The sequence below is a fragment of the Oreochromis niloticus genome, linkage group LG10, assembly GCF_001858045.2.
Source record: "Oreochromis niloticus isolate F11D_XX linkage group LG10, O_niloticus_UMD_NMBU, whole genome shotgun sequence".
Lineage (NCBI taxonomy): Eukaryota > Metazoa > Chordata > Actinopteri > Cichliformes > Cichlidae > Oreochromis > Oreochromis niloticus.
The window spans coordinates 18,728,138-18,753,248 of NC_031975.2; the positions used below are offsets into that span (position 1 = coordinate 18,728,138).

General features: G+C 41.0%; 1 protein-coding gene across 2 annotated transcripts in view; it reads right to left on the reverse strand.

The window, feature by feature from the left end:
• The window catches only part of LOC100696184 (transcription factor COE1), an 88,247-nt gene that overhangs the window by 10,955 nt on the left and 52,181 nt on the right, over window positions 1-25,111 (reverse strand). For both annotated transcript variants that reach the window (XM_005452635.4, XM_005452634.4), the window contains exons 7-11: window positions 21,873-21,954; window positions 20,288-20,429; window positions 18,883-19,016; window positions 16,189-16,315; window positions 6,886-6,974 (exon numbers count right to left, since the gene is read on the reverse strand). In XM_005452635.4, coding sequence (XP_005452692.1) covers window positions 6,886-6,974; window positions 16,189-16,315; window positions 18,883-19,016; window positions 20,288-20,429; window positions 21,873-21,954 — 574 coding nt within the window. The remainder of the gene's footprint in view (window positions 1-6,885; window positions 6,975-16,188; window positions 16,316-18,882; window positions 19,017-20,287; window positions 20,430-21,872; window positions 21,955-25,111) is intronic.

A 25,111-nucleotide genomic window follows, 5' to 3' on the forward strand; every position in this document is an offset into this window, starting at 1 on the left:
TGATCCTCTGGTAACATCATCATTATCAGGTCTGCAGGCTTTGGCTGCTACATCATTCAAGGGTCTGACTGCTGGAATCGATGCACTCTGAATACTTTGTTCATATTTAGACGCACACATACATCACCTAATTAATCTCTCAGGTTGTGCTTGTCCGTAAATAGGAAAGTATGTTTGTCAGATTACCTCCTGGCTAATACAGATAAGTAACACTTCCAGCTACGATTAGCTGACGTGAATGAGACTTAACGGGTTGTCAAAAAGCCCAACGATCCAGTTTTGACGTCCTAAGGGCCTCGACAGCCTGCAGCCGCATCAAAAACTCGGTAAAAAGTTCAAATTTGGTTAAAAAGTTGCACATGTCTAAATATTTCAGGTTTCAGTTTATAAACTGCTCATCTGAGTTAGTGGCATACAGCTGATTGGGTGATTTGCATGTAAAAGTTTAGGTACAGAGAGTGGACTTCATTACTTATTTGCATTATTCTGTCCAAGTTTAGATGTTTGCATGGATGTTTTTGACATGCAAATCACCAAATCAAAACTCACTGGGGTGTTTTTGGATCAACCACCTCCTTCGTGTTTCTGCCAATCAACTGCTGTCTCGGCTTACGGCAGATAATGATGAATTATGACAAGTGATGGAAACCATCTCTGAAATGTTTACTTTTTAACCATGAATCCTTTTGTTTACTTTAATTGCTGCAATAAAGTCCAATTTTACAGCTTTTTATCTCTGCTTGATTCTTTTTTGATCATGCCACATTTCATCTATTGTCAGGTATTTATGGAATATATACCTGACAAGCACTCGTTTGTCATTTCATTATTTTTGTGTGTGTTTTGTCACTTTTCCAACTCAACATCGGATCGAATAAAGGATGCAAGTCCTTGATTCAGTTTATATAACTGCTTCTCCAGACTTTTGTAACCTTTAGTATAATCTATTCCTGTCTGTTTCGGGTAAAAATGCAGACAAACAGGTCGTCTGCCAGACTCACAGAGAGAGAGAGAGGCGGGAGGTGAGCTAAAGGGAAGGCAGATCTGCTGGCAGAGAGAAAGAATAACAGGAGGTGTCTAGGTGCTTTTACTGTCTGAGTTATGACCAGCACTAATGCGATAACCATACATTACACACACACGCAGACACACACATGTTGTATGCATTAGGACCAGGAAATGCTGAGCCGAGTCTCTGCGGGGTCAGATGTGTGTGTAACGTGCGTGTGCCAGGCCGGCACAGACACGGCACACACATGACTTATTCCTCCCTAATGCTGGCACATTAGCTGCCTGATCCGCTTCTAATGCGCCATTAGGGATGCCGTACATGCAGGGTCACACCTCGCAGTGAGATGATGTCATACTTTACATGTGGGCTCACGGGGGATATCAGGTCCGATCACACACAGATACAGAGGTACTGACGTGTTCACACATACACACGTCCTTTAGGGAGCGTTTCTTCTCTTGCTAAAACGCGGCGAGATAGTGTTAGGACTTGAGGCTTCCGATTTCATTTCTTCTCATGGGTGGTGAGGTGGTGTCAACAAAGATATGTGTGACACACACAGAGATTTAGAGTAGTTTCAAATATGTGTGTTCATGCGTCACCACAATTACTCATAATGGTGATGCTGATGACATGACCTCAGTTATGTATGACATCATCAAAAGGAGTTGCATAGCAATGTCAGCTGAGTGAGTCACCAGAGGAAGTTACCAGTCTTACAAGGGTGACACATACTGGTCAACCTTTGAAACCATGAACACCCAAAACCTGAACTTAAGGAAAAGAGAGAGACTTGTCCGTGTCGAATGATCCAACAAAAGGAAAATATGCTTCCCAAATAACCGTTTACCTAGAAAAGAAACGTGTGAACTGCACCAATTCACTTCCATTACAACACTGAAGCATCACCTGTTCATGTCTTTACCTTATAACATATACCACCATCATTGAGGTGACTGTTGTTGTGATTTGGCTCTATCTAAATAAAACTGAATTGAAGTGAATTTGTGGACTTTACTTTTGAAGCCTCGAGTTGAGCGTTGCGTCACACCATGAGGGAGGAAGAGGCAGAGACACTGCATTCTCGGGTCCACCCCAAAGCAAACCCGGACTTATCATCTTTTTTACTCTAGCAGGGAGGATAATTTTCAAAATGAACCTAATGAAACTTAATAGAAAAGTTTTTACTGAGGTAAAACATCGGGTGAGGGCTGAGCAATCACCCACACAGATGACAAGCAGTGGGCGGGTGATGTGCACATGCAGAATTTGGTCCTTGATTTTACAAAATGTATCTTTACCCCAGATAGAAGCAAGATTATTATCTGAACAAATATAGCCTTAAAATGACGATCCGATGGGGAATTCTCATAACTATTCTTCAGCTTTTATGAATTAAAACCAGGTTAGTGGTAAAAAAGGACGGAAACCACTATAGAAAAGTCGCTGACTTTTCAAAATAAAATGACACTCGTGATGTTGAAAACACAGCCTACTGTATGTGTCTTCAGGCGTAACGGTCCATATGTGCGTCGCTGTGTACAGAAAGTGTACGTGCACATACATATGGCTGGATGCTGAAGAGATCACAGTGACACAAACTGACAGCTGAATATTGCTGTGTGTTTGTGTGTAGCCAACAAAATCCCCTGAATGTTCACTGAACAATTATCGAATCGGCTGTCCACTGGTAATCCTCTCACACACTCCACTGCCCCGACTGTTTGTCTGTCCGTCTGTCTTCTTTTTAGGCCTGGAAACAAACTCCTATAACTTCGATAAATGGGCTGATCGATTCTCAGGATGAGCAGCCAAGACTGTGGTGTGTGTACGCGTGTGTGTGTGTCTGCATGTGTGTGGCTCTGGCGCCAACCGAAACACCCCCACTATATTCCATCACCCAAACTTATCTCGCTCACACGCTCACATGCACATACTCGCAATCATTATAACCATTTTCACATTGTTCTCTTATGTATCCAGCATCGCACCAACAGATAAGACAAATCCACATGCAGTCCCTCTCTCTCTCTCTCTCTCTTTGGTGAGCAGCAATAATGAAGTCTCAGTTTGATCGACCACACGGCTACAAAATGATGAATTACCCAGCGACAGCCACACACATGCATCTCACACACAAAGACACACTCACACACAGAAGCAGATACAAGCATGTACGATGAACCTTGTTCTAAAGTGAGAGCACTGACGGTATAACACAGTTAATAACAAAGAAAGTACAGCAGTCAGATGTCAGAGTTTCGTATTCAAATAAAGTCTGGCTTTAAAAGCTTTCTGTCATCAGAATGACTTTTTTTTTTTTTGTGTGTAAATTGGCTCCACAGTGCTGTAAGCCTCAGAGAAATGCATGAACAGAGGTGAGGGGGAGAGTGGGATTGTACACTCGTTTTTCTCAGACTTTTGTCAATCATTGTCTAATTTCAAAAGTGATCTGAACTCATTTGCCACGTTTTTCATCCTTTACCCTGTGCCTGAAGAAACTGTTCCCTTGGTGAACAGACGCTTATTATCTTAAACCTCACTTCTCATGCTCCCGAAGAACTTCATCTTGATTTCACCACGACTGAAAATCTCTGGGAGATACTTCATGTTTGGCTCTGATTAATCCTTTATCATCTGTTGCTTCAGTGTGACACCTGATCAATGCATGGCATTACTTTGGTTGCTCTGATTGTAGCTCTATATAAAAATATTTTCCATGACTTCATGTTGCTTATAATGAGCCTGACCAGTTTTGATGGGAGTAAAAAAATAAAATAATATAAAACAAGGACACAACCAAATAAAACAGGCCAAGAAAAAAATACTTTATGGTGCTTTGGGGTCAGATGTGATAATATTTGGTTCTAAAGGTATTTATGGATAAATTTATTTGCTCGGCATGCTCATTTGTTTTATTTTAACTGACAAACTTAAGCCAAAAAAGGAAAATATGTCAACTAAGGCCGAGATAAGGCAAGATTGTTCAACTCCCCTTTTAAATATTTCACTTTTCATCACTTTTGTCATGAAGAGTTTTTTGGATTAAGGAATGCACACCTGCTATGTGCATAAAAAAGAAGAAACAGAAGAAAAAACAACTTAATTAGCATCCAGTGTTGCCAGTTAGTTACGTGGCAGATTTTTTAATGTGGTAAGTTTATTATCCCCCCTCCCTTTTCTATTTCACGTGAAACACAACAAAACAAGCTGGAAGCATTATGTATTACATGTTAGCAGGGCGTGTCTCCTGCTCACAAATTAAGCAGAAAGTCAGATTATGCTTGAAAAAGTGAGTCAGTCACTTCTCTGACTCAGCCTTTACCAGAAGCTCCTACTAACATCACTTATGGTATTGCACGCTTCAGGTTGCGAACCTCATTTCCTGCACAGATTTTTCTGCAGCACTTATTGCATTTATAGTAAGCTGAAACAGTACAGGCCTGCTCAGAAAAGCTTTTAAAAGAGTTAAATCTTCTCTGATGGGCTGGCTTCGTTCCTCGTTTCCATCCCTGACTGCGATAACTTTTTGCACAATGTATGCTGTATTTATGTTCAACCTTAAAAATGCAAAACACATTTTCAATCTGCCCAGTGCAACACAACAAACAACAAATGGACCACAGGCAATGAGTTACACTGAACTATCTTAACACAGATGTTAAAACTGCCTGTATACGCAGACCATTAAAGAGGTGCCTGTTTAACCAGTGCAAAAATATACTGAAATTAACTGTTCCTATTCTTGAGAAGTACTTAACCACTGGAGTCATGGACCAGGAGAGTGACTCACAACAGTGAGTTGCATAATATCCCATTGTTTGGGTTGTAAATGGATTTAAATGTGTTCTTTAAAGTAGTGACTTGAAAAACCTGTCCAAATAACAATCATACTACTATATCACCCATGATTAAATGGTTAAGACAAAATGTTGATGGTCCTACCACTACAGCTGCAATCCGTCCTCAGACAAGACTATGAATATTTGTGCACAGTGAATATAGTATAGGTTTGAGTAGGGAAATAGCATGGTTATGGGATAAAGTGAAGACAGAGTTAGGCGGCAATGCTAAGAGCAGATTGCTGCTACCGTAGATTACATGGACAAAAGTAATGGGCCTCTTAGATCCTATATCTTTGAATTTTAGGTGTTTTCAGGCCCATTGTCACTGCTGTATAAAATCAAGCACGTTCTAAAGAGCTCACTGAGTTTCAGAGTGGTACTGTAATAGGATGCCACCAATGCAACAAGTCAGTTTGGGAAGTTTCCACAGAAACTCAGACACAAAGTGACAGACCGGGTAAAGTTACAGAGTGGGGCTGCTGAGTGCTGAGCTCCAGTGCATAAAAACTGCTAACGCTCTGCTGATCCAAAAGCTGATGAGCTACAAACCTCCTCCAGCATTAACATCAGCACAAAAAACGTGGTCTGGGAGCTTCATGACATGGGTTTCCATGTTCGAGCAGCTCCTGGGGGTGTAATCTCCAAACTAAAGCAGAACTTTTAGGAGAAAGTCTTTCCACTTGGCAGTCATCTTAAAAAGCCCCCGGGGAGTTATCAGTAACAAGGACAAACTTTATCTCATTGAAAAAGGAGAGAGCTACAACTTTCATCTTAATGATCAGTTATATCAAAATGCGTGTATGGAACTACTGCTGATATCTGAGAAAAGTTACTGACTTTGCCACAAATAAGGTTTTAAAAAGTTTTCCCGCCTGAAAGGTCACATTTTGTACTGTACATGTGACCATTTTTTTTTTTTACTATTTTACACCTTAATTTATGGCACAGTTATTATCTGTGTCTCTGGCTCATCTCAGCAGAGCACTGTAAGCATTAAGAACAAGAAAAAATGATAATTACTCTCAGCTTCATGTTCACTATGACATCCAGGACCCCATCCAGGGTGGCTGTAGAGCAAGCTGGAGGTAGTAGAGCAGGTCACCTACTAAACAGAAGGTTGGTGGTTTGATCCTCATCATCTCATTTCTAAACCTGACCGTACTGTAGGTTTGTACCAGCTTTTAAGCAACAGTGAGCTCATTACTGTTTACCATACCATTAGTGAAAGCAACAAATCCGCCAGAGTTATGTTTATTGTGTAACATATTGAACACGTTCCCACGGTGATGGTGCACATTACATGTGATTGATAACACATGTGGCTGATCCAGGGTGTCACCATGACCGTGATGACACAGCTGTATCACCACATCCATCACATCGTGACCAGCGCCCACTCTTTGATGATGTCACAGCAAAGACAGCCAATCCTGGACTAGCTCCAGCAGGAATGGCGAACCAATCAACAGCAGCTGTTTACAAGGGCATGACCCCTGCCTTCACAGATACACAATTTCAGACTTGAAACTTGTGAGCTCAAAACACACACACACACACACACTTTGAGAGAAGTCATCCTGCATGTACAGAGCAAGATGACAGAGTTTGGTATCAAAGCGGAGCTCATCGTTTGGTGCTAATTGTTTACATCTGCTGAACCTTTAAACACGCTGCTTGATCTCCAGCTGATAAACAAATAATCAGATATGACTCTCTGATCTGGAAGAGATTCAAGCACTCACCCTGTAAATGTGGAGCTAAGAATTGACACACAAAGGGTTCACAAAGAGGTAAAAGAACAGCCCACAGAAGATTTAAAAACACATATTCTTGTCAGAAATATAAAAAACAAGCATATACAAAGCAAACAAAATATAAGCACAAAGTTCTTTCATTCACATCTTTGTAAAGCTACAGTTTCTGTCCTTTTTGAAACATCCCTAAACAAAAGACAAGTTCTTGTTTTATTTTAAGTCCAACAAGCTGTTGTACAAATGGGCAAAATGTGAATGTGAACTGTTTCGGTACCTTTGGCAGCCTCTCAGGGTCACCAGGGTGCCGAGGAATGACCTTCTGTAGCCTCTGGAAGCCATAGTCGATGGTAGGTTCGTTTAACGCTGGAGAGGACAGAGAGAAACAGAAACAGAGGGAATAAGTAATATGGAAATTTCCTGAGAACAACTGGAAACACTCCATCTCCAGTGTTGACATCATGCTGCACTCGTGGGTGTAGCTGGAAAGTTTTCTGACATAAACCCATAACTCAATAACTATGAGTTTAAATCTTTCAACTTTGCACCTGCATTGAGTGTTTATTCAGCCAATCAGTGGCTACAGAAACAAGCTGTGGACACAACTCTGAATCACTACCTGTTAAATTCATGCAGCAAGCTTGTCAGCACAAAGTGCCACTTTACACATTATATTTGTGTCCATCTAAATCCATCTTTCAGGCTAAACCTCCACCAGCTCCTGCTGGATATTACAGGCTCGCTCTAATATGTCCATCATTTAGCTGCTAACAGGAGGGGAAAACACATTATGGCTCTTTATTACCTTCAAATTTCATGACTGGATCTTACCACTACTGTGTGGACGAGGAGGATGCTTTTTTTCAGATTGAGATTAAACTCTGAACTTAAAAACTCCAAAAGGTTCTTCATCTTTTTTTCTGCTAGTTCAACCAAAGAACTTTCAAATACTCAAAAAACCCTGCGCCATGTTCACAAGCAGGTGTAACTAATTATTTTAGCCACTTAGCTACATTCAGTTCTTGCTCTGTAAGAACAAGTTGCTCTTCTTGAAACGTGTCTAATTGAAAATTTGTAAGATTAGGCTATTTCTCCAGATGACCTTAATGACTGAAGGCTTTATATGGTCTTATTCTGTCTACATGTAGTTTTTCATATCTACCACTGATATTTATCTATTTAGGAAGGCTCTGACCATGTTGGGTAGATAACTTCTATAAATGATTGTATGCTTATTATTATTCTTTGTCAAAAGCATTGCAATATACTGCTGCACGCTTTGCAAAGGCACAATAAAACCTCACAAAAACAACTTAGTTGCAGCGTTAACAAAAAGCATTACTTGGAAGGTGAATGTTCTCTGTTTCCGGTTTGCGTTGCACTTTTTGAAGTTTCAGAGGTCTGCTGGAATCTGCTGGTGACCGAAGGGATGACGAGGGGTTTTTTTTTGGTGCAGCAGTCTCTTTGGAACTGATTTGACCAAGCGACAGCCAACGACCTCCATCAACCCTCACCAACAAGTCGGGGAAAACAGATTTTTATCCCTAGCAACTGGAGGTTGAAACTAGTCTTTAGGCCTTAGACTTGGTTTGCTAAAAATAAAATACTCATCTGGAAAAGGCAGACCTAATTCATTTTAGTCCTCAGATAGATATTGTGGGTCATTATTCAGTGGGTCTCTGTAGCTACTTGCTTCTGTATATGTTTCTGAAGGGAGTCTCAGAGACAGATAGTACTTATCTATTTTACTCTAAACTACGTGATAGACATGCAAGTCATGTAACTCTTATCTTAATATAAAAATACAGATTACAACCTTTAAAAAGCACTTTACCACAATCCCAAAGGCTTCCTGTCACAACAACAATATTGTGGCTTATTTACCACATTTTTTTTTTATAGGCTACACATGTATGATAAGATTTTCCATCAGCCTTTCACTTCTTGTTCCACCATCTGCTGTTTCTAGAAATGTCAGCTTTGCTTTTTTCCATGTGCTTTTAACCACTTTTACGGTCTGAAGCAATTTTGCTGATTTGCAGCAAAATCCCACTGGTGTCATATATTGTAAAATGTACAGCTAGGGACTGGCCATGAACCTTGAGAGGTAAAAACAGAGCTCACTCTCACCTCTTGCTTTAAGTCATCAGGAAGATGACTTTCCTACAAGATTTACATTTAGCAGAATATGTCTGCGTGTTTCTTGGGGGCAAAGTCAGACAATAAACTCATATTTGTGTAAATTAATGGTGATTTACGATAAACCAAAAATTCAAAGGCTTTCCCATTCATCGCCTCAACCTCCTAGTAGTTCAGCGGATTAACGGTAAGTCAAAAGATGCTATCCTTTTCTCAAAAACAACAAGTTAGAGTAGCACATGTTGCACCTTTAATGCTCTTGTTGCCGGTGTTCAGCCTGAGCGTGCATAAACAGACAGAATCACAACATCTGTGGCAATCAGCAGGGGGATTGCCTCACTAGAGAGGAGAGAGGATGACATCTCATTTTGTGACATTTTGTTCCCAAGGATCACGCTGGTATCAAGAAGTGTGGTTTTTTTTGGCAAAACTGGGTTGGAAAATAATGAACCTGCTCAGCATGAGCCAACAGAAGCCTGGAAGTTAGAGATGAGGGCTTGTGACTGAAAGGTCGGCAGTTCAAAATCGGGCTGGGAAACTGTAACTGAGAAAAATACATCTCTCAGCAACTACTGTGGATATTCTCCTGAAGCAGAACGCTGTTAAATGTTGAATGCTTGACTTCAGATTTTAAATTTATAAAACTTTGCTAGCTGTGAAGAAAACGTGCTGAATTAAAGCTGAATTGTGCTTCTTCAGATGCATGTAAGAGAACAAAAACAGGCCTGCTTCTTTTATGCCTTTATTCTACACTCTGGGCATCACATGGGACTATTACGTCACTGAGTAGCAACATCAAATTCAAGAAATGAAAATCAGTTGATTACAGTGACAAACAGCTATACTGTATCTGTAAGTATTAAAAAATATTGGCAGAAGAGAAGTTTAAGATCACCAGCCACTTTATCAGACTCACAGTAATATCAGGTTGGACTCCCTTGTGTCTTCTGAACTGCTTTAAGTCTTCACAGCACAGATTTAACAAGGTGCTGGAAACATTTCTGAGAGATTTTGGTCCATATTGACATGACAGCATCAAACAGTTGCTGCAGTTTCATCCATGATTTCAATCTCCCTGTTCCATCACATCCCAAAGGTGTTTTACTGGATTGAAATCTGTTGACGGTGGAGGCCATTTGAGTACAGTCAACTTATTATTATATTCAAGAAACTAGTTTGAGATGTTTTGAGCTTTGCAACATGGCATGCTATTGTGCAAAGAAAAAGCCATTTGAAGATGGGTACACTGTGGTCATAAAGGGATGGACATGAGGCTTTGACAATGCTCAGTTGTAATAGTGTCCCCTAAGCCTTTACATTACCACAGCTGCCATGAACAGCTAAACTTCAGGAGGTCGTCTTGACCACATCTACATGCCTGAAGGCATTACGGTGCTTCCATGTGTTTGGCTGATCAGATAGTTACATTCATGAGCAATTGAACATATGTCCCTGATAAAGTAGGCAGTGAGTAGATTTCTGCACCACTGTTTGAGACATCTACAGTTGCCTTGCATAGTTTTAGCTTTATTTATTAAGGTTTTTCCTCTGCAAAGCACTGCAGAGCTACATAAATATAATCTACAATAAATAGATACATACCTTAAAACATAGGCATTAACTCTGGGGAGGCGGCCCAGTCTAACTGATATTACACTGTCATTATTAATGGTAGCAGACCTGATAGAGCGCAGGCGGTTAATGCAAATATGTGCAGAGATGGATAAACCTGGTGGAGTCGCTAATGGTGTCAAAAGCACTTGTATGATAATAACACTGCAGGTGTATAATCTAAAGGGTTTTAAAGAGTGTTTAGTGTTCACTTTAACGTCCCAATTGCAGCCCTCTGCAGTCTTTACACAATCAATATGTCAGTCAAGTAGAGACATGAAAGCTCTGTCAGTCAGGATGACGGCTTTAAAGGATTTTCTGTGTTTATTTATATGTGCTGAACATGTGTCTTCACCCCATTTTTCGACCCATGTATGCTTAAGTTGAGTGAGAGAATAAGTGAAGAAAAAAGCCAAAGACAAATGGACACATGAATGGATGCACAGTAGGTGTGGGTTGCAGAGGGTGTGTCTGCACGTGTGTGATGTCCAAGTGTGCAGCTGCAGTGATATCGGGTACTTTCCACATCCAGCACTATTAAATTAGTTGCAGCTGAATATCTTATGTTGTTTTCTAGTTTCTTTGAGTGTGTGTGTGTGTTTTAGATATATGTCTGTTTTATTATCACATCACACCCAAGTTTCTGGTTTCTGTTATGTCCTGAACCGCAATTTGTTAGCAAGATAACTTCATAAATTGCAGAGCTATAAAAACACCAGATGTTAAACTGTCATGGACAGTACTTCTCCCTGCTCCAAGGAAGGTTTTTGGACAAATTATGATTTTTAAGATCCACATATGATAATTATGTGAACATGATGGAGTGGTCTGGAAGGAAGTAGGTCAAGGAGGAGCAGAGGAGCGAGAAGAAATGAAAGCAGAAAAGAATAAAATCAGGTGAGAGGTGGTGAAAGGAGTGAAGAGAGCTTGTGTTCAAGCAATAAAAACAGACAAAGCCGAAAACTAAACTTAGTCATAGTTGAGAAAAACAAAAATTAGAAAAACAGCTGCCTAACAGTCAGTGGGATATCAACTGCCAAAATTAACTGCCAGTGTCAGATCCACACTCCCTGTACATCTCTAGAGACGATGCCAACTGTAATATCACACACACACACACACACACACATTCATGTATACATATACAAAAGCATGACTTTGAGTGGTTTCAGTGCCTTAGGCCTCAAATATCTCCAACTGACTCTTTATTAATAGAACTAAATGTTTTTTTAAAGCGGGAATGTTTGCGTATTTATGGATTCATGTATCTCTGTAGTTCTCTGTTGTATCTCTGTAGTTACATGTACAGTGTGTGTGAATTTTGAAGCAAAAAGTTCAGGTTTACTAAAAGATTTCTTTAGCAGTTTCTTAATGCACAGAAGCAACAAAATCACCCAACAGAACTCACTCCAGTGGTTACACATCAGCTATAAAAGGCATTAGTAATATCAGTTTAGGTTAACTTACCATAGAAATGCAGACAACTACAATCGGTTGGGGGGTAACTTACTGGGTAACTGGGTAAATGCAAAATGAAGTTTTTAAATGATGATTTCACTTATTCAGGGAAAAAAGCTATCCAAGCTTACCTGTCCCTTTGTGAAAACGTAACTGCCCCTTAAGGCTATTAATTGGTTTTGCCAACCTTAGCAGTAAGAACTGCAATCAAGTGTTTGCAGAAACTGGCAATGAGTGTTTCAAGTTTCTGTGGAGGGGTTTTGGCCCACTCTTCTTAACAGAATTGTTTTAATTCATCCACACTCAAAGATATTCGAGTAGGAATGACCTGTTTAAGGTCAGACCACAGCATTGGATTTAAGTCCAGGCTTTGACTAGGCCACTGCAGAACCTTTATTTTGTCTTTTGAGGTGTTCAGAAGTGGACTTGCTGGTAGGTATCAGATTATTGTCCTGCTGTATAATGTAAGTGTGTTTCGTTTTAAGGGCAAGAACTGATGGCCAGACATTCACCTTCAGGATTTTCTGTTAGAGCAGAATTCATGGTTCCATCTTTTATGGCAAGTCTTCCACATCCTGAAGCAGCAAAGCAGCCCTAGACCATAGCACTACCACCACCATGTTTGATGGTTGCTATGATGTTCTTTTTATGAAATGATGTGTTAGTTTTATGCAGATGTAACAGGACTTAAACCTTCCAAAAAGCTTAACCTTTGTCTCGTCAGTCCACAGAATATTCTCCCCAAAGTCATCATCCAGATGTCTCCAGATGTCTTTGACAAAATGAGACAAGCTGTTTTCTCCTCAGAACTCTCCAATGGATGCCATTATTGTTCAGTCTCTTTCTTATTGTTGAATCATGAACTCTGACCTTAACTTAGGCAAGTGAGACCTGCAGGTCTTTAGATGTTTTTTTAGGTTCTTTTGTGACCTCCTGGATAAGTTGTTGATGCGCTCTTGGAGTAACTTCGGCAGGCCAGCCACTCCTGGGAAGGTTCATCACTGTTCCAAGTTTTCTCCATTTGTGGATAATGGCTCTGACTGGAGTCCCAAAGACTTAGAAATGGGTTTTAACCCTTTCCAGACTAATACATGCCACTGACTTTGTTTCTCAGTTGTTTCTTTACATTGTTGAATGATGTATTGGTTTTTGAGATCTTTGAGATCTCCTTTCGGAGCTTTTCCCTTTCTACTTGGTTTATTCTTTGTTTAATGTTCAAATTTGTCAAAAATATCTGAAAATGGGATAAATATGCAAAAAGGAATCGGGAAGGGGGCAAATGCATTTCACAGCACCGTGTTAATCCAATGATATGAGTTGTGTCAATGATGAGTCTGAAAAAAGATAAACAGCTTCGAGACGGTGGACGATTTGGTGACACTGAAGCTTGAACCTATTTCATCTCGACAAATTCTGCCACCCTTCTGCCTGTGAAATCATCACTGCATGACTCCCTCCTGCTCCCCCTTTACTTCTCCCCTCCTCCTACTCTCTTCCGCTTCATCTCCTTCCTTTTTTCTTAACTACACCTTCTGCCACTTTTATCCGTCCATCCATTCTTCCACCGCTCCTCCATCCTCCAGCCTAGTTCTTCCTCCAGAGTCCAGAGCTGCCATCAGATCAATACTCATTGAAGTTTCATGAGGACAGGCCATCCACTCCTGTTTCACAATAAAATGTGAACAGAGGAGGGAGACAGAGGAGAAGACGTGGGGGTGGTGGGAAAGAGTGCAGCAAGCTGTATGTCTAGGATTTCTCATGTGCATTTATTGTAAAATGGCGATGTTTTTCTAGTTATCTTTGGGTGGTGTTGAAACAAAAGAATGCGCAGAAAGAGAAAAAACAATGGGGTAAAAGAGCAGGAGGGGAGGGAAGCGGGTGAAATTGGGTGGGTGAAAGGACAGAGAGGACTGATGTAAAAGGAGAAAAAGAAGAAGAAAAGGAGGAGGAGAAGAGGAGGTGTGGTGATATTGATTCTCTGGCCAGCCAGCAGTTCAATACCACTGAATTATTGCTTCATTCTTCCCCTTATGAGATGAGATCTCTTTCTCCCGAGCTCGTCTTCTCTCTGTGACTTTCCGTGTGTTTGTATATGTGTCTATGTACTATGAGTGTATCTGCATGTGTGTATCAGTATATGTGATCCACTTATGAGCGGATCGATACTTTACAATCTGGTTTTAAAAATCCACCTTTCTTCCTATCCACCCCCCCTCCTTTTTTATGCATCTCCAGCTTTCTGTTTTTAATCTCTCTATTTCTCTTCTTCTCCCGTCTCCAAAATAAAAGCGAGGTTGTTTGGAAAAGTGAAGAAAAAAGTGTAAAATTGTCACCATTTTTCAACTTTCTCTAAAAGTTTCGGAGCTAAGGAACTTTATTTCTTTTTTTCAGCTGTTGATAATAAATCAGCTCTTTATACGAGTGTGTGTCCACACGTGCGTTTATAATGCCAGCATTTATTGATTGTCACTTTGTACCTTTGTGTGTTTATAGTTTATGGTGTGTGATGTCGAGAATGTTAATTTTTCCCATCGGGCAGATGAGGCAGCCATACGGCACCATGTGTGTATGTAGAGTGTGTGTATGTGTGTTTGTATGTGTGTGTGTGTATACATATGTGGTAGACCATCTGTTTACCAGACTAGTCACCATCTTTCCCTCATATCACTCTGATTTACAATTACTTTAAACTCCTGCCCCTGTTTGAAAGTGTGTGTGGTAAGTTGTGTAAGACATGACCCCATGTAAGTGTGGCTTTGCGTGCGTTTACGTGTGGTGTGTGTGCGTGCGCGTGTTTTTGCACATGTGTGCTCGTGAGTATGTTTAATTGCGCAGCCCTTACACCCAGAGGCAACCACAGCTTAAGCGCTGAAAAACCACCACAGCCAATCAGCTTTCACCACCCTGACCTTTCACCAGTGACTTCTAGCAAGGAGTCAACCTCGAGGCGGGATCAGGCAACCGCACTAACGGATCGCATTTCCTGGGTCACATGTTGAAGCCATTAGCCAATCGCAAGGTCACGAGTGGGTCATCTCCGCCCAATAGGAGCAGCAGTTAGATGCCAGACGGACCAATTACCAGCCGGCTAGCCTCAGGGTCACAAAGATGTTGCGTCTGAAGAACACTGAAGTAAGCTGGAGATCTTTTACAAAGGAACTACCTTTAAAAGAAACTCACATCGCTTGACATTTCAGTCCTCAAAATTTTGTACAGCCATCATCTAACAAAATCCTGATTGTGGGTCTGCCATTTAACCTTATGATTGCTGCTTTTTTTTGGTGATAGCTGCGATTTCTGGAAAACGTCCAACACAGAAGCCCATTTTACTTGCATTGTACAATCCTGACTGGTCTAAAGCAGTGAAGTGCTTGCATTCGTCCTTCCTTTTTCAGTTACTTCCCTAATACATTTCTTCCTCTATGAATTTTTGTTGGGCATTATCATGGAATACACATCAAGCTTATTTTAATCACATAAAGCACGTGAAGCTAAAATGCAGACTTCATCACTTTCTTCTCACCTTTTAAGCAGGAAATATTAGAAATTTTATGTACTTCTCCCCAAGAGTAAAACTCACATTTATTCATTGTAAGTTTTTTTTCCATCTTCATTGATCATGTTTAAATCCTCTTGCAATGCTGGCGTCATTAAATGTCTCAAGACTCCAAGAATTTCTATGGCAGCTACAATTTTTTCCCCCCCTTGTCTGTGAATCTGTGACTGACGTCATCATTATGGTGTGATGGAGCCATGTTGAGCGGATCAATACCAGACATCACATCACCTCCATCCATTTCCACATGTATGTGCAAAATAACACACACACATGCTTTCTCTCCTTTTCCTGCACTACTCCGTTTAGCAGGAAAATGCTCACTCAAAGTCAACAATCCGGTCAGAAACGTGTGTGTTTGTGTGTGCGCGCTTAATGTGTGTTAGTAAACTGGGTGTTCTGGATGATTTCACTAATAGTTTCAGTATGGAGGGCTATAAAGAGCAGACTGTTTAATTGTAGCTGGTTTTAACGAGCCTCTGATTATGGCAACATTCTAACGAGTGTGGGTCGTTAATGTTGACTAATCTACAGTCATTAGTTCAACACTGTCTGGCCTGAGAGTGAACTACAACTCATAGATGTTATTCACACACACACACGCGCACATTCAGACACAGTCTCACTCTCTCTCTCCAACACGTACAAACACACAAACGCACATACAAAGGCTTATATATGCAAACACACTTTTTGACTAACCTACAATGTCAAATTAGACAGTTTTCATATTAGAAGAAGAAAAACACAAGACATATTTCAATTAAGACAATACAGTAAATTGTATGTGTGTGTAACTGTGTTCTTTGAACCTACCTGTGTATATGAACCTCCCTGGTGTGCCTTTGCAGAACTGTTTAGACTTGTAAGACAGAGTGACCTCTACAACCCCAGGGATGTGTCTGGGAGGCGTCTGCACCCGGATGGCATGTGGTGTAATCAGCTAGAAAAGCAAGGAACAGAGTACCAAGAGTCAAATCACCTGAAGAATCAAGAAGAATGAAGTATTAAACATCGGGACAATACAGCACCTTTACTTCTTAATGTTGTGCATCTAGGTTTTCTCTATTCATGAAAAATATCTCCACTGATAAAAAAAAGATGTTTCCTTTAAATCTAGTAATTCAGTCGCAGATTTATATAAATCTGCATACTGAAGCTTTGCTCTAAACTTTATTTTAGTTGTTGGGTTGGAGACTGATCGCTTGTTAATGATGTGAAATTGATCTCTAGCTGATCTGGTTTTATATTTGAATTTAATGCATTTTTGCATTAGTCTGAATTTGAAGGTGGCATTTGGAGCAAAACCACTGATTCCTTTTTTCATTATTAGCTAAGATTTTAAATGAGTCATAGAGTCATCATCAGCAAGTGTGAGCACCTCTATAAAGGCAGAGGTTTTGGCAGGTTTCCTGGTCCGGAGCGTTCAGGTGTGTGTTAACACAATGCCACAATCTTGCCAGGAGTGGTCTCAGGAAAGTCACCCCAAGGTCAGACCACGCAATGCTCAGAGAAATTGTGAAAGCGCATCCAAGACTCCACAGCCCTCAGTTAGCATGTTAAATGTTAAAGTTCCCAACAACACGATCAGAAAAACACACAGAAAAAGAAATAAAAAGTGTGGCTTGTTTGCCTCTTTCTAAAAGCCTCTGTCTAAAAAGAACATGGCAACATGGCTTAGGTTTACAAAGTTGCATCTGAACAAACCACAAGACTTCTGGAACAATGTCCCTTAGACCAACAAGACCATAATGGAGATGTTTGGCCATAATGCAGAAATACCTCATACCAACTGTCAAACACAGTAGTGCAGGGGTGATGACTTGGGCTTTTCTTGCAGCCACAGGACCTGGACACCTTACAATCATTGAGTCGACCACGAACTGCTCTGTATACCAAACGTTCTAGAGTTAGATGTGAGGACATTCGTCGAACAGCTAAGTTTTGGCCCAGTTGGGTCATGCAACAGAACAATGATGGGGGTGGCAAAATGGTGCATTAGTTAGCACCGTCACTTCACAGCAAGAAAGGCCTGGATTTGAATGCACGTGATGCGGCCTTTTCATGTGGAGTTTGCATGTTCTCCGAGCCCCTGCGTGGGTTTTCTCCCAGTACTCGGGGTTCTCCCATAGTCCAAAGACATGCATGTTACATAAACGGGTGATTCTAAACCGTCCGTAGCTGTGAATGTGAGTGTGATTTATTGCCTGTCTCTTTGTGTTTGGCTTGTGGTAGACTGGCGACCTGTCCAAGGTGTAACCCACCTATCGCCCACTGACAGCTGGGATCTGTTCCAGTAAAAGACGATGGACAGAACAACACTGCTGAAATGGCCCTAGTCAAAGTGCAGACCTCAACTCGGTTCAAATGCTGTGGCGGGACCTTAAGAGAGCTATGACATGAACTAATACTGGTAAACCTCAATAAATGACGATGACAGAATTGCTCCACAATGATGTCAGTATGTTACTTGACTTAGTTTGAAATGGACCACAAGTTTAGGGTAAATAAAAAGAAAATACAAATGAACTAAATCCTGACCTCCCAGCATTTCTGTTTATACCAGGAGGAAGATAAATCATTGTTTTTGAGCCATATTCGAGACACACTCTAACCAGTTATAACATTTTTATGGATGATTTTCAAAATATCTGTTTGGCTAAGGGTTGTGAAAAAAAAAGTAGACAGGATGGAGAGATACAGACAAACCCCACTTGGCAAACATGTAATCACTTTCCACCGACGGACCTTTTTCAAACTGTGTTTTCTTGCTTCGAAATCAATAATCAGGTTGAGTGCAAATGAAGCATTTGGTTGGCTAAAATCCATTCGAAGGATGGAATGAGGAACGCCAAGAGAGCTGAGTCAGTTTGAACTGAACTGAGACTCTGTACACATGTTAGTGTGTGTAAGTGTGGCTCTCAACACTGTAAACAAACCCCTCAGCTCTTAACACAGACACACAAACACCCATCCATGTATGCCAGTGTGTGTGTACACACACACACACACACAGAAACACGGTCGCTGTTGTTGTTGGAAAAGAGCCACGGTCGCTCGGCACACACGGTGAGTGGAGTCAGAAGACAAATAAACATTCAGTCGAGGAGTGGAACTGGGGAAAAGTATGATAGTGAGCTGTATGTGTGTGTGCGAGAGAGAGGGAGTGTTTTTGTGAGCATTAAGCTGATGGCTATCAAAATCTGCTGATTTGATCAGTATTCCGGAGAGAAAGAGACAGAGGGAGTGTGGGTGAGGAAGGTAGTGAGGGGCGGTGGTCGCTCATTGGTGGGGACTCATTAGAGAGCCAAACCTCATTTAGACAAACATTAACACACATACACACACACATACACACAAACATGCACTTGATCACACACAGTTAAGAGCCTGACCGTGACGAAAAGTGTGTTTTCATATTGAATTACTTCCAAAGCTCCGAAGGCAAAAACACACAGTTGAAGGGTTGAAACAACACTAGGGCAGGATGATGAAGGCTGGTAAACTGACCTCGCTCCAAACCAGCATGGTACCGAAGATTACTTGGAGACCGTCGAAGAAATTGTCTCCTATGATGATGACAGTAGCACCTCCCGTAGTCCAGCCCTCACTGGGACTGATGGCTTTAATGCAGGGCGCTGCTCCTGGAGCATATAGATGAGAGGATGATTAGATCCAGGAGTAAAAGGGTGAAAAAAAAGAATTAAGTGCTTTTGGTATTTAACATGCATCTACAATAAACTGCAGCTGAAAAAGACATGAAATATTAACTATATTACTATTGGAAAAAAAACCACAAATCAGTCTGCAAACTGGAGGGGAAATCTGGCTTGAAGCGTTTTCATCCCTGTTGCATCTGCACCTCATAATTCATCCTGCTGCACCCGCGGATTCTGGCTGCGTTCCAGATCATCACACTTATTCACTGAAAACACTGCAGATTCAAAGACTGAGTCCTTTTTCAATGGGTCCTTGTGCAAAAAAGAAGGGTTTCCCCTTGTAAATAATTCTGCTGAGTAAAATGATAAACACAGGAAACGAGCGCTGAAGTATCAAGTAAAGTCTTTGGGTTCTCTTCACTTCAGTTTCAACCATTATTTATGTTTCTGAGAAGTGTTTGAGTGGATATGAAATCCGGGAAAGAATAGACTGTCATAATAACAGAATTTAACCAAAATTTTAAAAGAAATCACTGAAAGCTCTGAACCAACAGCAGTTAGTTTACTATTTACTCCTGGTAAAAGAGATTTATTTAAAAGACTCATACAAAACCCCCCAAAAACAGAAGCTCACTTCTTGTCTCACTGTGTAATTTTCCATTATCGTTGATTGAAGGTAGTTTAAAAGCATCATTTGGATGCAATCTGTATTGGTGTGTTTACAGTTTGTTGATCCCAAAGCTTGACTGGCACAAGATTAGGACAGTTCATTTCTGAAACTAATGATCTTACATGGATAAAAGCACACACAGACGGTTTGGTATGCATCACATGACTTCAAACAGAATGGATACAGTCAGCTTATGTCACTTCAGTATGACAGAGTATTGTGTGTTTAAGCTCATGTGATCCAATCCTATATCATAACAACAAAAACCCGTCTGTCAAAATCCAGCTCTCATCTCAGTGTAAGTGTTTGTGTGTGATTATCAGTATGCAGCTGAATTACAGCAACACCCCTTAGTCTGGGTTTGAGTATGAAAAAAAACATAATGATATTAGACCGATACACACACACACTCACACACACAGAAAGCACCACACCATGCACTGTGTGTGTGTAGTGAGTTGGATTAGCCAGATGGAGGGGCAGGAATCACCTGATAGGATTAAACCATCAACCATCTGGTGGCCATGCTGCTTATGCTCTCAGAGACACACACACGTGCTTGGATGCATGCACACACACTCCTTACCGTGTTCTAGGTAAGACGGCGTTCCCTCCACGGGATCGAGCCTGCGGGCCCGTCGACCGTGTTTGGAGTTGTTGTGAACGAACATGTTGTCAGAGACTGACAGGACGTGTCCCTCCACGCTCACTGTCGTTGATACGACCACCTGGAGAGAGGTAAGGGGGTGAGTGGTAGAGAGAGTTGGGTGGACAATTGGGAAAATAAGATGATTAACGAGGAGAGGATTGGGGAACAAGGAGAAAAAGGTGGACATAAAAAATGGGTAGGGGTGGGAAAGGAGGTAGGCAGGGAGGGGGGGAGGGACGGGGGGCAAGAGAAAGAAAAGATAAAGAAAAAAGAAAAGAAAAAAATGAGGAATTACAAAGTCGGGGGTCGAGGGATCATCGCAGGGAGGAGTTAAAAGCATGAAACTGTGAAAAGCTCTTTAAATGTAACCTGTTATCACTGCTATTACCAGCACCCTCAACACACACTAAGTCACTGTACACTGTTTGTGTGTGTGTGTGTGTCCTCCTCTGTCCAATAGTTCCTGATGGGTCCGGCCCTTAATTATCTCCCAGGGAAACAGAGCTGTCTTTTCTGGTTCCACTACAATAGAGCTGCACAATTAGAGGCACAGATACCGTCACACACTTGGTACTGGATGACTCTCTCCATCCCGTCTCACTCTCACACACACAAGTCTGTACACAAGAGAGCACGCCACGCCAGAAAGACACACACACACCCCCACACACACTCCCATACTCATGTGCCACGGTAATAAATCTATCAGTATCTCCTGGGCGTCCAGTTTCTCTATTCATGCTCAAGTGGTGTCTTCCTGATTGTGTTGTGGCCTTTAGATAAGGAAATAATACTGAGTGCACTGCCTGAAATCTTATTCACAACCTTCTTTCTTTCTTTCTCGATACAGTGTCACAGGCAATGCATTCGCGTGCTGTGTCTCTGTCACTTGCGGTCCCTCAGGTTTGCAGTATGCCGATGCATACTGGGCATAATAGATTGATAATAAAAATGGGATTTTTTGAATTGTCTGTTCCATATCCTATTTATACGCCCATTTTTCTCACTGCTTATCCAGCTTACGGTCCTGGGCAGCTGGAGCCCATCCCAGCTGACACAGGGCGAGAGGCGGGGGACACCCTGGACCCCAATCTCTGTCCCAGCCTCACCTGTCAGACTGCATAATCTCTTTCTTTTTGGTTGCCATGATTTTTTTAGCATCTTTCTTTTATGATTGCCAATTTCTCTCTCACACACACTCTGTGCTTGGCTCTCTTACTCCCTCCCCTCTGTACCCCTGCATTGTGTGTATATTTATGCTCCGACTACTCAGGGTCAGGATCTCATGTTTCCTGTACAGACGCTGATAGCTTATTTACTTACACAGAAACACACGCATACACACATTCCTGCGTATATGTGTTGCAGCAGCCATGCATGTGTGTCATTATGTGGTATGTCCACAGGAGACAAAGGGAAGGGCGAGAATGAGAGAAAAAAGACAGCGAGGTATAGAGAGAAGCCTCGACAAAAGAAAATGAGGAACGAATCACGAGAGTGAAGAAAATCTTGCGGTGTGTACCTGGAACCTCCTCATGTCTCTCGGGTTTCCTGCATTCTTCAAACAGTTCTGGTTGCACTTGAGGAAAAACTTGAGGAAAAATCTGTGGAGACAAAGAGGATAAGGCCATATTTGAGGTTAACAGCTCGACAATAGACCAGAGTGAAGACTGCTTTCCTCCAGAATGCGAGCTCAGGCCCAGTGCAGACACATCCACATAAACAGAGAGAGAAATTAATATTTCATACTGTGTGAAAGTCAAAATGAATTTCCTTGTGGAATTTGCTTGCAGATGTGAGGAACTTTTTTTGTTCCTAAATCCAAAGCAGCTTCTTTGAAAAGTCCACACAAAGACAGCGGATGAGCACATGAGAAGGGAAGTTTTTATAGTATTGTAGAAATACTGCAGAAACTACGTGACTGTGAGGAAATCTTAAGTTTGACCCTAAGTTTTACACTTTTTGTGAATCTCAGCTCTCAAAAATCTAGCTACAGCCTTCCCGCTGTTTCCGTCTTTCCAGAAGTCACGGAAAAGCACAAATCCAGTTAGTGTTAAAGATAATAAGCAACTGTATATTTCTGGAAAAATTAAGATCTACTTTCTTAACATTAACCCTGATGTCAAGCCATTAAAAAGTGGAGCTATGTTGACATTAGGTGTTTGAAATGGGACCATATGTCATGAATCTATATTACAGAATAAATCAAACACACAGATGGCCATCAACGGCAAACAAACACATCCAGGTTGTGTTTTGGTGTGAGCCAGCTGGCCAGCCTGGCAGAAGCAACAAGGCACACTTGCACAGAAAAACACAAACACCCACACATGTTCATGTTTGCATGTGTATTTGTGTTACATCTGTGCTCCTCACAGCTCAACAAAAGCAATACCCTATCACACAGCCTCAAACACAAAGAAGACCGCCACTTCCCTTCCTCTGCACTCATGCAAAACCTTTTACTTTGCAAATATATTTTGTGTTAATAAACAGCAGATGATTGTCTTCAGGAATTTCTTTACAGAAACAAAGAAATGAGATCAAACAGCGTTACTAGCCTAGGATGAAAACCTAAAGCATCACATGAAAATTGTAACATAATCCAATACAATATTTTTTACATTAACCATATTTGCCATTTCAAAGATCTACAGGACTATTTACACAAACTACAGCCCTCCAACATAAGATGTTTAAAGATAAGAGACACGTCTATATCTCAGGAAATGATTGAATAATACTATACTACCCTATACTATAACTCCATTATAACATTAAGATTGCAGAGCTATTGCATTATGTTAGATTTCATGAAAATATGTCTGTATTATCTCCATTCCCTGGTGGCTGAGCCCGAAGCTCTGCTGTTCAAGAGATGACAGCCCTTGAATTGGACCACCAGAACAAAGCAGAGGCATGAGTGTGTGTGTGTGTGTGTGTGCACGCAAACATGTAGTCCACATGCGTGTGTGTGTGTGTGTGACGGTGCAGCACAGCCTAGTGGCAGGTCTGAGTGTAAAACTCTGCATTAACGAGCTCAAGCTTCATTAGAACACCGGCGCTGGGATTCTGCATACCTAATTATCTTGACCCTTAACCTCCGGGTGACAGCCTATCACAGCGGAGGACAGCCACGGTGACCCCTGCTGACCTCTCACTGTCTAGTCCTTCTCACAACACTAGCATAGCGTTAACACGAGCGCCTCAGCTGACCCTGTGCTGTAGATCTCTGTGTAAAGGAGGCGATTGGGAGGCTTACACACTTCCCCGCTCATCTGTCTGATAAAAAAAAAAGCAATAATTTACAAGTACAACTTAAATTTCAAAGAGTGAAAATAATATGGATTCAAACACAAAATAAACCCAATGGGAAAGAGAAAAAATTCACCTTTATAGTGTAAAACTATAAGCATTTTATTAATGTAACTCTTGCAAATGGTGCTGTAATTGAAACTTCTGCTTCTGGAAACGGTAATTAAAACGTAATTTGCTTCTACAATGTTGTATAGCATACATATAAGATAAAAAGTATATTAAAGGACGAAATATTAAAATAAATATTAAAATTTTCACTGTGGAGTTGTTGTTCAAAAGCACTTATCTGATGGAAGAGTATATAACACAGATCTTACCAAGAATATCGTCTCTACACATTTAGTTAAAGTTTTAATGCTGTCTTGGTTTTTGGTCAACACAAATATATAAATGATATGAATTATATATGAATTATATATTTAAGAGTTTCAGACAATAGAAAAGCAGATACAATGAATCGGGGAGGCACAACACAAGGTTGGATTCTCATAATCAAATGCATGTGTTTCACTCTGTTAGTTAAAACAAACTAACTGAATGGATTTTACATGCACTGTCACTGTGGTCTCATCTATAACCACAAACAAGATTGTTTTAAATGTAAAATAAACCTCACTTTGACCTCCAAGTTATCTCTGTGTAAAGTTTAGACCCCATGAGTGATTTTCCCACTGCTGGTGTGAAGGGTATTGCAGTTTGCTACACGTATGCATCCAAGCCGGTGGTGAACTTTGCAGTTCTGACTATGTGTCCCACCTCAATCAATGCATTTCCGTGCTCCACGGGGTCTGTCGAATTAGGTTGATTTTATATATTAAATAAATTTATCGCAGACCTTACAGCCTTCTTTCGTAAGCGTATGTTTTTTTCTTAATGAATAAAACATAAGCAGGCTGTTGGGAACGATCAGAAGACTTCCAAGTATGAATATGGAACCATTTTATAAATGAGCACTAGAAGTTCACAGAGGAAGGTGTGTATTCCTGGAGGTTTGGGCTTCTAGTCTACTCTTTCACTTTCCCACAGTGTCCAGCTCAATTCTGTCATCATTACTCAAGTTCAGTCATCTTCTTACCCACCCTCTGTGAGCCAATCAGGCTGTTTCATATACTCTCCTGTTATTTTGCCTTTTAGACATCTCCACCTCACACTGGTCAGTGAGAGAGCTGCCATCACCAGCAACTAGTCTCCACAGTGTCCTAACATACCTCCTATGATCCTGCCATTGCTGAGACTCTGCTATGTTATATGTCCCAGTTCATTAAATCCTTAGTAAACTGGGACTTAGCTGACTTTTGCAGCTTACTTTTACAACAAGCCGTTGGCACCCTTGTATGTTGTATTGATAAAAGGGAAAGCAGAAATAAAACCTCAGTAAGGCATTCCTCTACAGCGCAACAGGACTCCTTTAGGTGCTCTGAGTAAATGAACTTCTTTATTTCT